The sequence below is a fragment of the Brachycentrus maculatus genome, unplaced genomic scaffold (assembly GCF_059751285.1).
Source record: "Brachycentrus maculatus isolate JH-2025_06_01 unplaced genomic scaffold, ASM5975128v1 h1tg000041l, whole genome shotgun sequence".
NCBI classification, from domain to species: domain Eukaryota; kingdom Metazoa; phylum Arthropoda; class Insecta; order Trichoptera; family Brachycentridae; genus Brachycentrus; species Brachycentrus maculatus.
Genome location: NW_028280795.1, coordinates 187836 through 204624, shown reverse-complemented (window position 1 = coordinate 204624; position 16789 = coordinate 187836). Strand labels below are relative to the sequence as shown.

The 16789-nt window shown below is 31.4% G+C and overlaps 2 protein-coding genes across 2 annotated transcripts; both read left to right on the top strand.

Annotated features, from left to right (window-relative positions):
• Positions 1–412: 412 nt before the first annotated feature.
• Positions 413–9261, top strand: LOC148312413 (ubiquitin-like modifier-activating enzyme ATG7). Its single transcript, XM_088277321.1, has 11 exons — positions 413–741; positions 817–1012; positions 1718–2176; positions 3379–3485; positions 3571–3715; positions 4602–4760; positions 5906–6094; positions 6790–7002; positions 7692–7807; positions 8012–8306; positions 8766–9261. Exons 1-11 carry the CDS (start codon positions 554–556, stop codon positions 8796–8798), a joined length of 2100 nt encoding a protein of 699 aa, XP_088133447.1. The 5' UTR covers positions 413–553; the 3' UTR covers positions 8799–9261.
• A 742-nt stretch (positions 9262–10003) lies between these two features.
• On the top strand, positions 10004–16606 carry LOC148312412 (putative elongator complex protein 1). Its single transcript, XM_088277311.1, has 8 exons — positions 10004–10407; positions 10492–10717; positions 12522–15036; positions 15325–15494; positions 15577–15793; positions 15865–16069; positions 16214–16346; positions 16452–16606. The coding sequence occupies exons 1-8, from the start codon at positions 10075–10077 to the stop codon at positions 16511–16513; spliced, it is 3861 nt and encodes a 1286-aa protein (XP_088133437.1). The 5' UTR covers positions 10004–10074; the 3' UTR covers positions 16514–16606.
• The last annotated feature ends 183 nt before the right edge of the window (positions 16607–16789 follow it).

Here is a 16789-nt window from a genome sequence, read left to right as displayed (position 1 = left end):
GCTAAAAATAATGATATACAAACCAAACTTGATCAAACATTCACAGAATATGCAAAGACTTTATTGGCAATAAATAGTTTTAATTTGAATGCCTAATTTTTTTTAATAAAATTCTTATTTAGTGTGAAATCAAGTTTTATATAATAAACCAGTAATTTAATAAAGGTCTAAATTAATAATTAATTTGTTCTAGAATTGCAAACAGATTAGGCTCCCAAGAAATTTCATATAAGTTTCCTAGTTACTGAGTTAGACCAACACCAAGATGGAGGCGGAGTGGAAATAATTCCAGTCGAGTGGGTTTATATTTTTGTTCATGTTCACTATGAACATAGCTGAAGGCATATATAATCTTTGGCTGAAGGTGTTACTACCTCCAACGATGTTTTCCATTATTTTTATCTATGCATTTATGAACCGTCGCCGGACTGTCAAAAACTACTGTCAATATATAAAAACAATATTTGTTTGACAATATTTTTAAAGAGTTATATATTCGCCGCTTTGTTTCATATAATTTATTAAAAAATACTCTAACTAAACAGTGCTTACCATGGATCAAAGGATAATGCAATATCATCCATTTTCATCATTTGTTGATCCCAATTTTTGGTACAAACTTGCACAAATAAAATTAGATATTGATAAATTGGAAGAAAGAACGAAACCTATTTATGGAGGTTTTTGTTATCAGTCTAATATTGGTAGTTTATTTGAACTGAACTCATCAGCTTTTAACAGGTATTTATCATGTTGTACTTTATTTTTGAAACACTAAAAAAAGAAAATTTCTATTATTTGTGATTTTTTATTTAGCACACCGGATAGACAAAAACTTGGTGTATTATCTTATGGTTCATTGTTGAACAAAAACACAATAGATGACTTCAAAAATTGTGATAAAGTTGAGCTCCTAAGAGATGAGGGTGCCATGCTATGGAAAAATATTCAAGATGGCAAGTGTATCGAAAACCCAAACCTTCTGTCCAGATTTTTAATCATCTCGTTTGCAGTAAGTATACCTTTTAAAGAATTTGAGTAGTGTGGTTGTCAATAATGGGTAGAATTGGTGAATGTTACACGTGTGTAAAGTGATCACTTAAACCAGCCTATGACGGTCGTCAGCCCCGTAAATGCCCAGACTTCCATTTCTTCTTCATCTTTGATGAGATGTCAAAAAATAATACCTTTCGAAGCATTAAATGCTTTAATTTGTAATTAATTAAATGATTAAATAGGTATTTTGTTTATTTTTACTTAATATAATGTGATAGATATTTTTTAATTTATTTAATATGGTTACAGAGTTTTTTACAATTTAAATTAATTTTCTAAACATTTCTAATAATCTTAAAATTAAGACGAAGTTCTCTCCAAAAATGAGACTGAGCTCTTGTGCTTGGAGAGGGAAAATAATGTGACGTCTTTATGTTGTTATTACGTATACACAAACATTGTTTCGTCTAATTGATTTTGAAAATTAAAAAAAATATATATCCATGAAAAAAAGTGCCGGAACACCGTTCCACTGCGTTACATGAAAAAAAGCCCTGCCTACATATAATTAAAAATCAAATTATCAATCTGATGTAGTGCCCTATGCACCACTGGATGCCGATTAGGATCAGAAAGAAAACATGAATTTGACAGTATCATCCTTTGTTTCTTCTACTTTATGTTTTTAAATTGTTTTACATTACCATTAATGTATTTTCAGGACTTGAAGAAATACCAATTTTTCTACTGGTTTTCGTTTCCTTCGCCAAGTCATCCTTTGGTTTACCTCGCCGAGGACCCAGTTTCATTAAAAACTAAGTTTAGCGAAACTCAGCTTCAATCTTTGATGGAGTCGTTCTACCTTCTAAATGTTGAGCAAAAGCCTTACTTCGGTATTAACTTGAATGATAATATAGCCACGTCACTGCCTCTCACTTCATTTATAAACAGAGGAACCCAAAGGGATTTTTTGAGCCATGTTGATGTTGGAAATATTTGCTTCGGTTTTATTGACTGCAGCAACAATGAATATCCCGGATGGTCACTAAGAAATCTTATCGCTTTGTTAGCATTCCATTGCCGCAGCATAAGAGGAAAGCATATTTCATTTGTTTCCCTTCGTATAAAACAAAATGGATGTATTGATGACAGCTTGGTGTACAAAATCTTCTTTCCGCAGGTAAGCTATCCTTATAAATATATTTTCATAAAAATAACTTTATTTACAAAGAGTCAATGTTTTAAATCATTTTTAATGAACGTATTGTTGTCAATCGGTTTTTTCATCAACTTCAACCCTAATAATACTCAGACAGTCAGCCCCCCGACCCTCAGTATACTAATCACAAGTAAGCACAGACCTAGTTCCGATCTGTACAGTATTTTTTGGCGTCTCTAGGTCTCTACCAAAAGTAACCAAATCGAACGCTTAAAAGCATCTCCCGCTCTCTACCAATAGTATGTAAAAGACACTCTTAAGCTTTTCCCCCCAAACAATTTGTTGACAACTATAATGAAGTTAGATAGATGCTTAACTACAAAACTGTAATTGAAAAATTGATTTCCCGCAAATTTCAAATAAAGATTTATGTTCATTTAGCTTGGCTGATAATCCTAAACCACTTTTAACTCTTGATTCATCCAAGTTTTTTCAATTCTCTTCTGGAGAGCAATATCACCTAAGTTGAGAGTCACGGATCTAAGAGTCACATAATATAATATTTTCGTACAGTAAATTCAAGTTTTTTATTGTTCAGTTGATACATTGATTCCTTTTAATGAAAAGCACGATTAATACTTTTTTTACAATAGTTAGTAATATAAACAAAGAAAAGAGAGAGAAGTTATAGACACTTTAGAGAAAAAAAACTAGGGTACTCTGACCATTTTCTACAATATTTTTAGCATTGCAGTTTTTTTAAAGACATTTTTATATTTAATATATATTGTAGTCGTACAGGAGAAAGTAACCAACTACCAAAACGTAAAATGTTCAGGAGAGCCATCTAAGTCCCTTTATCTTGGCAAGAAAATAAACATCAATGCAGTTAGTCATTTTCAACAAATCAATATATATCAATATACCAAGTTTAATATCCTTTAGGATTTTTTTCAGGGCAATATTAAGCTAGTAAAATACCGAATAGTCAATGATCACATTTTTGTTAAAAAAATGTACATGGTCACTTTCTCCTGTATGACTACGATATAGTCATAAGTCAATATTTTTTCATACTTTTCATTTATTTGGTCATAGTATCACTCAATTATATAATATCAATATGATTGTGGTCCTCGCTAAGACACTATAATCAATTTAACTATACTTTGAAACACATTAGTTTTGAATATTGTAGACTACACTTTTTTACACAATTTTAGGAGTTGGATGGGGAGTGGGGGAAAGATTGGGTTGGATGGGAAAGAAATGAAAAGGGTAAATTCGGCCCTCGTTTCGTCAACATGGCATCATTTATGAATCCAATAATGTATGTACAAATTTCTATATTTTTCTTACTTGCAATAAACTAGAGGGACCTTTTATTGAGAACTGTTTTGTTTTTTACTTCTAAGGTTGGCGGAATCGTCAGTTGACTTGAATTTAAAACTGATGAAATGGAGATTATTACCTGATTTGGATCTTGACGTAATAAAAGAAACGAAATGTCTGCTTCTTGGTGCCGGGACTTTAGGATGTTGCGTGGCTAGAAATCTTTTGGTATGGTATAAATAATCTTAAAATAAATACTTGGACCTTCTCATATTTATCCACTGCACATATGGTCTGCATTTGATTGATACAGCATTATTAAATCATTAGTTACATAAAGATAAGGCGATCACTCCTGCGCTTTATGTACTACTACTACTACTACTACTACTGACCCTTACCCAATGGTGCATAGGCAGTAAATCAAATTGATGCAATGTTATTTTAGAAGACAATATTATCACTCCTGCACTTCAGGTACCTGTCTGGGGTAATATTAAAGTGAATAAATATTTAACGTTATTTATTTTGATCCCCTAGGAATCAAACTCGCATGGTAGCCTAATCTTCTAACCAGTTTTTGCGCTAGTCCAGGGTTATTTTAAATAAATGGAGTGTAAAAATCACTTTTTATTTTAAGCCCGGCTTAATGAGCTAACCATAATGAGACACCATAATAATTACTACAGAACTGATCAATAATCACTATCTCAACCATGCTGCATTCTGAGAACTTTACCACCCTTTTCAATAGTAGAAAGTTTACAGATGTTTACAGTGCTTAGAATGGACTATCACTTTAGTTTAGTTTTATCAATATTCAAAATATTATCGTCTTTTGCCTTATTGATAATTTCTACTTTTCCTCCCCCATTTCTTTTCCCATAAAGCAGTAAGATTCTTCAATCTAAGCTCCTTCACTTACATCATCTGCACCCATCATTGTATTCCACTTCTTGATCCAGGAATCGAAAGCACAGGACTGTTCGCCTTACCTTTATATAATTGATGATCAAGTTAACACGGTGTCAATCCAATGTGGTACCACAAGCACCACTAAATGCAGATAAGGTCGGAACACAGAATTTTTTATTTTATTTTTTTATTCCCTTAGGCATGGGGAGTGAGACATATAACATTTGTTGACAATGGGAAAGTGTCATATTCTAACCCTGTACGACAGAATCTTTATACCCATGAAGACTGTTTAAATGGAGGAAAACCAAAAGCAATGGCCGCAGCGGACAATTTAAAAAAAGTTTTTGTCGGAGTTGTAAGTACGATTATCTTTTCAATTATTTATTTATTAATTTATGGTTCACAAACAAGCACATAAATGAAATGAAGTACAGTGCAATACAAATCATTTCAATGTTTTTCATCAATTAGGTAAGAACATAACAAACTTAAAGAAACAAGTAAAAGCACAGGTTAAATACATATCGCTCACTCCTTTCAACAATGTCATATATCAAAAAACATGATTTTTCAGGAGATCGTTTTTAATGTTTAAAAATATAATGAAAAGTATTAAAGATCAATCCACTTTTTGAACTTTTTACTGTGCAACAGGTCTTTTTAGTCAAAACCTGAATGTTTTTTCTCCATTTGAAAAATATTTAGAATATTTAAAAAAATAATTAAACAATACCTTTTCTTCAAAATGCAAACAACAGTTTCTGGTCTGTAGCGGGTAAATATTAAGTTAAAAATATGTCGCTTTTGCTGGGATATAGTACATTTTCTGGACATTCCAAAAACATGCACAACTAAAAATTGACTATTTGTGATATGACGTTGTTGAAAGGAGTGAGCGATATATAAAGAAAGAATATAAATTTGTTTGTAAAAATAGAGTAATAACAATAAAAAGTCATGAAATAAAAAAAAAAGAAGTAATAATTAAAAGCGAAACTAAACTAATCTACAAGATTGAGGTGGAAAATTCAAGACTCTATTTCAGTTTTATTTCACCAATCTGAGAAAAGACCTCTTGTATTTCTAAAATTTTCATTATTTTCTTATTGATTGTGCAAGTTACAAAATTATGTCAAACTACTGTTTCAAATGTTTTATGTAAATTTTATAGGCTGCCAAGTATTATTTTTTATTTATTAAAAAAAAAACATATTACATACAAAAATATTCCCAATAGTAATTTCTATTTCTCATTTTGGGATATGGGATTATGGTCAACAAGACTGGAACACAAATAATAAAGTAACAAAAAAGATTTTTTTTAATAACCAAAACTAATACTAATACATGGCAAAATATAAAAGCAATAAACAGGTATAATAAATAGGCGCAAGAAGCATATTTAAAAGAAATAAATGAGAAAAACATAAGGTAAGAAGCATATTTAAAATAAAAAAATGAGAAAATATTTAAAAAAAAACATTGATTGAATCTTTGTAGCACTCCGTAGGCGTTGCGATGCACATTCCTATGCCAGGACATCCGGTTGGTGAGCTGCTGAAGAAACAAACCTTAGCTGATATAGCCAAATTAACAGACCTCATTGCTTCTCATGATGTTATATTTCTGTTGTTGGATTCACGAGAAGCTCGATGGCTTCCAACTTTATTAGCAGCTCATTTTGGAAAGGTATTTTGGCAACACTTGTTCATTTTTACACTTTTTTATTACACATATTTTTATTTTTATTTTTATCATAAAGATCGATTGATTGTACTAATCAATTTCATCCAAAGCATTATGAAATAAATTATGTATACAGAACACCTGACATTAGAATAATGCTCATTCAAATCCTGGAGCAACCAGTTATTTTTTTAACTGTTAATATTTATTAATTGTAACAATCTTCATATATTTTGATTTTAACACATTTTGTCAGGCAATTTTTTCATCAACCCTGACCCTAATTATACCCCATTTGCCACCCGACCCTCAGTATAATAATCACAAGTAACCGCACACCCAATTCCGATCTATATAATGTTTTTTGGTGTCTCCCGCTCTCTACCAAAAGTAATAAAATAGAACACTTATAAGCGTCACCTGCTCTTTACCAACAGTATGTAAAACACACTTATAAGCGTTTTCTGGAAACAATGTGTTAAAAGGACTGTTAAATAACTTTCTAATATACATACCTAAAATTGATAAAAAAAATCTTGTTATAATTATAAAACGTTTTTTGGTGATTTTATAAAAATGTATTTTACAAGTTATTTAATAGACATCTTCAATTCATTTGTTCTTGCTTAACTTAATAAAATATAAATACATTCATATGTGCTTTAGAAATATATAATATGCAAAATGTTTCTTTTTAGATTGTCATCAATGCGGCATTAGGTTTTGATAGTTACCTTGTTATGAGGCACGGTATTCCTGCAGATAATACGGAAGATTCTGCCATGTGCGTGGATGAAGGATCTCAAGGAGAATGTTCCAAACCTGTACCAACTCCGAATATTAAAAATCATTCCATACCAGGAAATATGCTCGGATGTTATTTTTGCAATGATGTCACAGCTCCTGGAAATGTCAGTACATACTTTTATATCAACCTTAAAAAATCAGTTTATAAATGCAAAACTAACACTTTAAACTCCTGTTTATTTTTTTATTACACAAATTATTTTTCATTTATTGAAAGTGGTAAAAAGTTCAATCATCATTTTTAGCAGTGCATTCTGTGAAAGATAACTTAAATGGGACTAAGTTGGAAGATAAAAAAAATATGCTACAATGATGGATTTGTAGCAGGTGAAACATACAGCAATTTTTTAGTTTGTCAACCCATAAGTTTTTTTGCCCAATAAATGACCAAATGCCAACATTATTTTAAAACTCTGTCCCCACTTATTCCCCTACCTACAGATTCCATCTCATCCTGGCGAGTAGGAACCCAATTATCTACAAACTTTTAGTTATTTTTTTTTTATTGAACGGAATCAATTTATAGTTTAATAAGTCCATCATATTTCATAATTAAGTTATTATTTAATTACCTAAGCAATATATTTTATATGCAATGCATTATATATTAATAAAAAAATAAATAACCCATAAGTTTCCTCATACTAAAATAGTAATACATATACTAAAATTCATAAGTATTACTTATGATTAATTGAATTCATTATAATTTTATTTTATTGTGTATTATCAAAATAATCACTTCATGTCTCTTGTGCAATTTTTTTTCTTCTGATGTTGACTATTTTTTTAGTCCCAGAAGGATAGAACATTGGACCAGCAGTGTACTGTCACCCGACCAGGAGTGGCCAACATTGCCGGAGCTTTGGCTGTGGAAATGACTATTGCAATTACGCAGCATAAGAAAAAGTAAGTGTGTTTTATTAATTAATCAAAAATTTGCAGTCATCTCTTGGAATTTGCTGAGGTTGAGTTAGCACAATGGTCACAAAAAGTGATCCCTAAATATTAGGACCTACTTTTTGCGAATGCATTGCTTTTTGTACTACTTTATTCTACCTATGTATTTCTTATTCTTGTTTAACTCTTAACTTTTTTTGTATTTATTTTCAGAATAAATGCACCGGCCTACTACAACTCTAATGAAAACAATTCAAATGATGATAATGCAGATGATGAAAGTATTCTCGGTTACATTCCACATTCCATCAGAGGGTTTTTGTCATCATATCAACAAGTTTTACCTTCCTGTGGAAAGTTTAAGCAGTGCATTGCCTGTTCTTCCCACGTCTTAAATTTGTATAAAACCCAGAATATAGAATTTCTACTACAGGTGTTTGGTAGTGCTAAGTACCTTGAGGATGTGACTGGATTAACAGACCTACACACAGATGCAGATAATGCTGAGGTAAATTAGATTTATAGTTACATTAAAGTTAAAGACTGAAGTTTACGGGCTCCAAGGTTTAACTAGTCAATCCAAGGAGAAACTAAATTTCTCAGTCCAAATTCAAAACTCGACTAAATGACGGGATTACCTAATATTAAAACTGTATGTTTTTGTATCATTGGCATAGCCAAGAAATTACTTGAAATATGAGGATATTTTTGTAATTTAAGGGTCAGACAGATTCAAATACATATGTCACTTTACGAATGCATCTTTATTTAATGGTATTTCGGCTACCTCACGAAATGCAAAATGAATTTGTACATTCGGGGAGAAGAGGCTCAGACTGGTTCAAACATGTACGGAACTCAGTACAAACAAAAAAAAATTAAATCCTTCTCCTGTAAAATGCATGTTGCGACTTAACAATAGTATATACTTAGGAGCGGTTGATATATCTTTATATTTTGTTTTCAGATTTGGGCTTTGAGTGATACAGATGAAGAATAAAATATTTCTTCTTCTCTTTGTGCTTTGTCTAGTCCCGAATGTTGGTGATCATCATGGCGAAAAATTATCTGTCTTATGCTTATTGGAATAGCTTTGAAACTTCTCTGCTTACTGTCCAGTCTCATTCATTCCAAAGCAATTTTACTGTAATTATAATGAAATTACCATAATTTAATAATGAAAAACCTTTTCACTTGAAAAAAAAGTTTGTCATGTGTACAACCTCTACCTGTTGTAGCTTTTTTATCTATTGAATTTTGTTGCTGAAGGAGAAGTGACAAAAACCAACAAAAAAAATAAAAATCTGATTAAAATGAAGGCCTCAAAAAGTGGATATATCTTTGGAAAAAGCAATTAGATTGAACATCAGATGTTTAATATGCATTTTTATGTCTTATATTATTATGAATTTTTAAAAATTATATCTCTATGTTGTAATAAATAAACATGTTTATGTCTCATACCATTGTATTTTATCATGCTCACTACCCACTGCCGAATTTTAAGAGTGTAATAAAAGCCACAAGAAAAAAATATACTGAAAGCGATACGGACAATACGCCGCCTATAAAATATCAATAAAATGAAGCCTGAATCTATATACATATAAAGGTAAAAAAATATTTTTTATATTTTAAATAGAAGAAAGCTGTAAAGCAAATCTAAACTGATATACTTTCGCCCTATAGTCACAAAAACTGGAATAGACGGGTAATCTACACCAAATATATACGAAATTCATAATAAAATGTACAAAAAGGAATCAGAAAATGTGTTTAATTTTTTTTTATCACAGAATCTCTCTTGAAGAAATATCTTTATATACCAGAAATATCTTCCTCATTAGGTATTATTTATAAAAATAAGTTATTCCGATAGACGTAGCTGTTGATCGATGTATTTCAACTATTATCTGTTGTTTTACGGAGCTATATAAAAATTAAAATAAATTGTTGTTTTTTTTTAAATTTGCGTTTACTGTAAGATGTGAGAATTCAGAAATAATTTTGCTTGTTTACAAAGGTAAAGGTAAGAGTTTGTTATAAAGATAAGGCGTTATCTAACACTTTCACTATAGGGGGTATGAGCTCACTTTCCCCTAATACCACAAACTGGGTACGTACTAATATTTGATTATAAAGTAATTGTCTATGATATAAACAATTGTCTATGGATTTTCTATGCCTGTCATTGGTTTGGCATGTGTCATGTGTCAAACAGCGTGCGTTTTCTGTTTTGTGTAACAAAATAAAATTTGTTCTCACTCTTTATCACCATGAGGAACTTGAAGCTCTTGTGCCATAAATGGCATAACAAACCCGATGTTAATTCGGTTAGCATTATAGAACCCCCGTCGGATGATGCTGACGAAATCATCGTTTCCGATAACCTAAAAGTTTTTAAAATCAGCACGGTTACAGGAGAAAAAAAAATGTTATTAGATTTGCAAAACATTATTCCGGATCCCAATGCGCAAATTGTAAACTTTGCTTACTTTTCAATAGAAGGTATTCTCATATGCGCAGTTAATACAGGAGATGTAATAAGACTCGATATGATATCTTTGGAAGTATTGGATATAACTAATATTTTTGAAAAGGGCATTAAGGTTGGACATTTGGAAAAGAATTTAATTTTTAATTTGTTTATTTTTTCCGTTCATTATGTCATCATTATTGTTTTATTTTCACAGGCAATGCGAGTGAGTCCTGAAAATGAACTTTTAGTATTTGTAACATCCGACCTCCAGGTTAAGTTGACCGACTGCAGGTTGGATGTGATAAACTCAGTTTCTCTCGTAGAGGAACAGTTTGGTGATGGAGAGTTTATGACAGTAGGGTGGGGCAAAAAGGAAACCCAATTTCACGGGTCGGAGGGAAAAGAGGCCGCAAAAATGAAGACAGTTATTACAGACTGTGGTAAATATATATTTTTTTACGGTAACTCATACGAATATAAAATCTATTTGTATAACTTGTTTCACTCAATGAGTGTATATAAAACTGAGTCACCCAACATTTCTGCAGATCATTATCCAATACGAGGTGTGATATATCGCTAACTCCTTTCAAGAACGTCATAAATCAAAAATCGTCAATTTTTAGTTGTGCATGTTTTCGGAATGCCCAGAAAATGTACTATATCCCAGCAAAAGAGGCATATTTTTAACTTAATATTTACCCGATACAGGGCAGAAAGTGTTGTTTTTGCATTTTAAAGAAAAGGTTTTATTTAATAATTTTTTTAAATATACTAAATATTTTTTTAATGTACAAAAAACCTTCAGGTTTTACCTACAAAGATCTGTTGCACAGTAAAAAGTTCAATAAATGGCTTGATATTTATTTTTAATACATTGTATTATATTTTTAAACTTTAAAAACGTTCTCCTGAAAAATCAAGGTTTTTGATTTATGACGTTCTTGAAAGGAGTGGGCGATATATGTATCAATAGTTTATCAGCAGTTATTGCTCGACTGGTCTTAATGTTTTCTATAGACGCTAAAACTACATTAATTTTTACTGTGAAAGTATTTTTTTTTTAAATCTAATTTTAATGTTTTAATTTTAATCAATGTTTTACTTAGTAAATACCACTATTTCTTAAAATCTACTGTGACACGTGTTTCGATGCATTCCACATCATTTTCAAACACCGTATGTGAAGCTAATTCTAAATTTTAGAGTTGGGTCCTTGGGACGTTGAAGGTTGAAGAGGGGGTAGGAGCTGTTTCTTATTTTTATTTATTTATTTAATTTTAATTTTAATTTTTTATTTCTTATCAGTGGGAACATAGACAAAAGGAAATGCATCGAAACACGTGTAACAGTAGATTTTAAGAAATAGTGGTATTTACTAAGTAAAACTTTAATTGAAAATGGATAGATTTTACCACAAAGTGACTGCCGAATCAATTAATGAAACTAAATGTTTTATGTAGCAAAATCTAATTTAGCATGAACTTATTGTTGACGAATATGTGTCGTACAATTAATACATACAATACATTATAATTAATACATATTAATACATACAATTAATCATACATATATTTATATTTAGTATGATCATTTTTATCCTCAAGGGATACAAATACACACACATAAATATACCCATACACATTTTACATGTATCCATATTAAAAAAGGTTGTACATGTATGGATATTCAGCGCCGAGTGCTCTAGCCATTGGTGCTATGCCTTCCCTACCTAATATACCTTTTCCATTTCCTTTCTCGTATAGGAGTAATGTAGTTCACCTTTAGCTTCTCACTTGAGTTATCTATATCCTTTAAAATATATAGTATTCCTGGATACAATAATCTGGTGTGCAAAACTGATCGCCCTGCCTTCTTACCTAACACTGAAGATTGTTATATGGATAATGTTTGTAGTTTATAAAAGTAAGGTGATATAATATTACTCACATTTTAAGAAGAAAGATGACCACACTTTCACATAATTAATGATCATGTTAACCCTTCTGGCGATTCGAAGCATTGCCATGTACACTATTAATTACTTTTCAAAGAAGGTTAGTTTTTTTTTACAAATTACATTGTTATGGCAATAATTTCCGTTGATTATTATAAAGTTGGAATACCAAGTCTATAACGTGGAAATGTATTCTTATTTTCGAAGAGGTGTTGTGCCATTTGATCTCTTAAAGAGATGTATATTCTATTCAACCAATGTCTAAATATTATTTAATTTTGTTACAGATCGTGATGATAATACAAGTGATGAAGTTTTAATAACTTGGAGAGGTGATGGCGCTTTGTTTGCGGTTGGATTTCACTTAAATTCTGTTTACGTTTTCAAAGTTTTCGACAGAGAAGCGGTTCTGAAATTCACCAGTGAGAAGCAACTCGGAATAGAATGTAACTTTGTTTGGAGACCTTCAGGAAATCTCATTGCGACAACTCAACAATACCCTAACAAATATGTCGTAGCTTTTTTTGAGAAAAATGGTTTAAAGCACGGAGAATTTATATTGCCTTTTAAAAAAATTGACATCGCTGTAAAGAAATTAAGTTGGAGTGCAGACTCGGAAATTTTATGCGTATGGTGTGTCGAAAATATGTCTCTAAAATCTTTCATCTTGATGTACACAGTTAACAATTACCATTGGTACTTGAAGCAATCATTGCCATTCTATCCAGACGGCAATGTTTCGGCACTGGCTTGGGATGAAACTGGCAGTGTTGGAAATGAAAAGGTTCTTCACGTTTTCCTAACTTGTGGAATATACGCTCAGTACAAATGGGTATGGTCTGTAGACAGAAGTATTGGAAAATCTGAAAATGATGAAGCCTTTGTGGGAGTGATTGATGGAAAAAACATTTTATTAACATCATTTAGAAGGGCTGTGGTACCGCCCCCAATGTCGGGATTTACTGTAAATTGTGAAAAAAATATTAATCATGTTATTTTCGGACCAAATGCTACACTGCATTCATCAAGTAAATTGATCGACTCCAACAGTTTTATCACATTTTTGGAAGATGGTACGATTAATTTATATATTTCAAATGGTTCTGGACATTCTGGAGTCAAACTGTTGGGATCCGCAATAGTAGATCAAAAAATTGAAGGTCTTTCTGCATTTTGTCAGTTTTTATGGCTCTCGGAAGAATCCATCTTATGTGTGCGTTCTAATAACTCTTCTTCGGATTTGCTAATCATGACACTATTAATAAATGATAATCTAGCCGTAGACACTTTGAATACTATTCCGATAGCAGACCAGATCATCGGTTTAGCACCCATTCCTAACACAAACACGGCAATATTGCAAAGTTCTTCTGGGAACTTGTTGTTATTTTCCTTAGAAGAGGGTGTTTCTGATTACCCTTTTGCTTTTCCGGAATACTGTTATGAATTCGAAGTATGCGTTTTGTCCGGAAATAGTTCGGCAGTATTCGTTTTTGGATTGACTCATCGACATCGATTTTACATTAATGATAAAGAAATCGCTAATAATGTGAATTCATTTTTCGTACATTCTGATTTTCTCATCCTCACTACGTTGCAGCATCAATTATTATGTTGTCCCTTATCGCCAGATTTAATGAATATCTTGCACGTAGGTTTAAATTTTGAAAATAAATCTGGGAACAGTTTTAACGCTACAGTTTCGCAGCGCAAACTCGAAAGAGGGTCTAGATTAGTAACGGCTGTTTCTTGCGATTCGAGAACTATTTTACAACTTCCTCGAGGAAATATAGAAGCTATTCAGCCACGAGCACTTTCACTTAAATTAATTCAGAATTTCCTAGACAAGTGTCGGTATTTGAAAGCATTTGATTTAATGAGAAAGCAGAGGATAAATTTAAACTTAATTTATGACCACAATCCTGAAAAGTTCTTGGAGAATATAAGTCTACTTATTACTGAAATAAATAACCCATCGTGGTTGAGTTTGTTTATATCTGAGTTAGATAATCTCGACGTGACTCAAACAATGTATTCTAGTTCTTATAGCCGTAAAACCAATGTAAGTGGCGTCGTCGAAGGGAAGGTAATAACTGTTTGTAAATTAATGAGAGAAGAACTTCACAAGCATAATAAATGTAATAAGAATCTATTACCAATACTTACGACTTATGTAAAAACAAATTCAGTAAAAGATTTGGAAAAATCATTAATGTTAGTAAAAGCTGTAAAATTATGTCCGGAGACATTGGATGGAAAAAGTCTAGTATCTGCAGATGAAGCTTTAAAGTATTTATTATATTTGGTAAATGTGAATCATCTTTATGATATCGCCTTGGGATTATATGATTTCGATCTTGTAATGTATGTGGCCAGCAAATCTCAAAAAGATCCAAAGGAATATGTACCATACTTAAATGGGCTGAAGGCAATGGATGAAAATTATAAAAGATTTTCTATTAATAATGATTTGAAGCGTTACGAGGAAGCCTTGATTAATCTTATCGCTTGTGGTAACGAAAAACAAGAGGAACTCATATCATATGTTAAACAACATAACCTGTATAAAACAGCATTGCGCAACATTGATAAAAACGACCCCAAATATCTACTGTGTGCAGAAGAGTATGCTAACTTTTTGGTCAGACGGAAAAATTATTCTGAGGCTGGTATTATGTTCAAACGGAGCAAAAATTTTCAAAAAGCCATAGATTGTTTTATCGAAGCTGTGGATTGGCGGGCTGCACTACATATAGTCGAAGACATAAACATTTCTGATGATAAATCGGCCGAAATCAAAAGGTTAACACTTTTACTTACATTTTTGATTTATTCAATATGTTTTTTCCCTACATTTAGTAGGAGGCAAAAATTCCTTTACTTTTTAAATAAAGATTGAAATATGAATTTATTTATTTATCGAATTGGCATTAACTTTGTAGAATTATACATACGTATACAATTATTATTAGAGTTGTAAAATAATAGATCATATTTTAATATATATTAAAAAGTTCTATTTAATTTATATCCATAATACAAAGATTATATCGTATTTATTATAATGTTACTACATTTTATTTATTTCAGCAAACTTATTGTAAAATTAAAAGATGCAAAGCGGTATTCCGATGCCTTGGATTTACTATTTTATTCGAGAGATGCTTCAGTGGAAGATTTGCTCACGTGTTCTTTAGAGGGTGGACTTTACAGACAATCTCTCACTTTGTGTAAACAATTTAACCGTTCCGATTTAATAGGTGAATACTCTGGTACATATGTACACACATTAATGGATATCTTATACCATGACAAAGTATAATATTTTGTATGATTTTTTAGAGAACACACTTCAACAAGCTGTTTTAGAGCAATACGCTTCACTGAAATCTACAATCAGCCAGCATAACCAACAATTCTTAAAGCAAAAAGCAAGATTGCTACTTGTTCGACAAATGAAGGCGGAAGTTGGAGAAAATGAAGAAGATTTACCAGAAGACTGCGACTTATTCTCCGATACCAGCAGTTTAGCTCCTTCTAATACAACGAGGACATCAGGGTAAATATACATTTATTTGTTCTTTAATATTTCATATTAGACTATGTTTATTATAATCTTTTTTTTTGTAGAAGGAGTTTCCGTTCAAGCAAAAACAGACGAAAACACGAACGTAAATTAATATCATTGAAAGAAGGATCACGCTTCGAAGATATTGCATTAATACGTGCCCTTCACACTCTTGTCAATATGGCTTTTGGTCTCAGACAAGACGTGGCTAATCTCAACTTTGTTCTGCAATGGCTGGATAAGGACGATGAAGTTCTCGAATTGCAGGTAGCTATTCTTTGCCTCAAAATATTTAGGGTCATATGCACCTCCATTTCCATGCGAATACTGATTTAGCCTTTAAATGATCATACAAAAATTACTGTACAAAACCTTGTGTATTTTAATCGGCATTATTGTTTTATTTATTAGAATTCCCTGGATTTATTGCTTAAAAACATGACTAAAAGCTTTTCCGAGATATGGACAATAGAATTATCAAGTCCTAAGGCAGTAAATACTCAAGATACCAATAGTGACGAACCAGATCCTCAGTCTACTCTCGGTATTTATCTTCTTTTCATATTATATATATGCATACATAACAATGTGTATTGTAATACATAATTGTAACTTTTTAAGTTGATTCTTTATTCTTTACTTTTTTCAGAACCTCACATTAGGATCGCACCGGTTATACAAGAAATAAAATGGAAAGCAGACGGATTATAAAAACATTTTTGTGGCTAACATGAAATATAGTTTTGTTTATCACAATGTTTATCCTTTTTTATAAATATATCCCATTTTTATTATTCAAAATATTCATCTGTTCATTTTTTTTGTAAATAGAATATTTGTTTCCAATGGCCAGGTCAAGGAATACATCTGATATATGATAGCTTTTTGAGGACTGCTAATTTTGGTCCCAGTAAACTAGCGCAGGTATGTATTTTGTAAACCCAAATACTAAAACTTATGTAGTTTTTTAAAGTCGAACAACCGCTT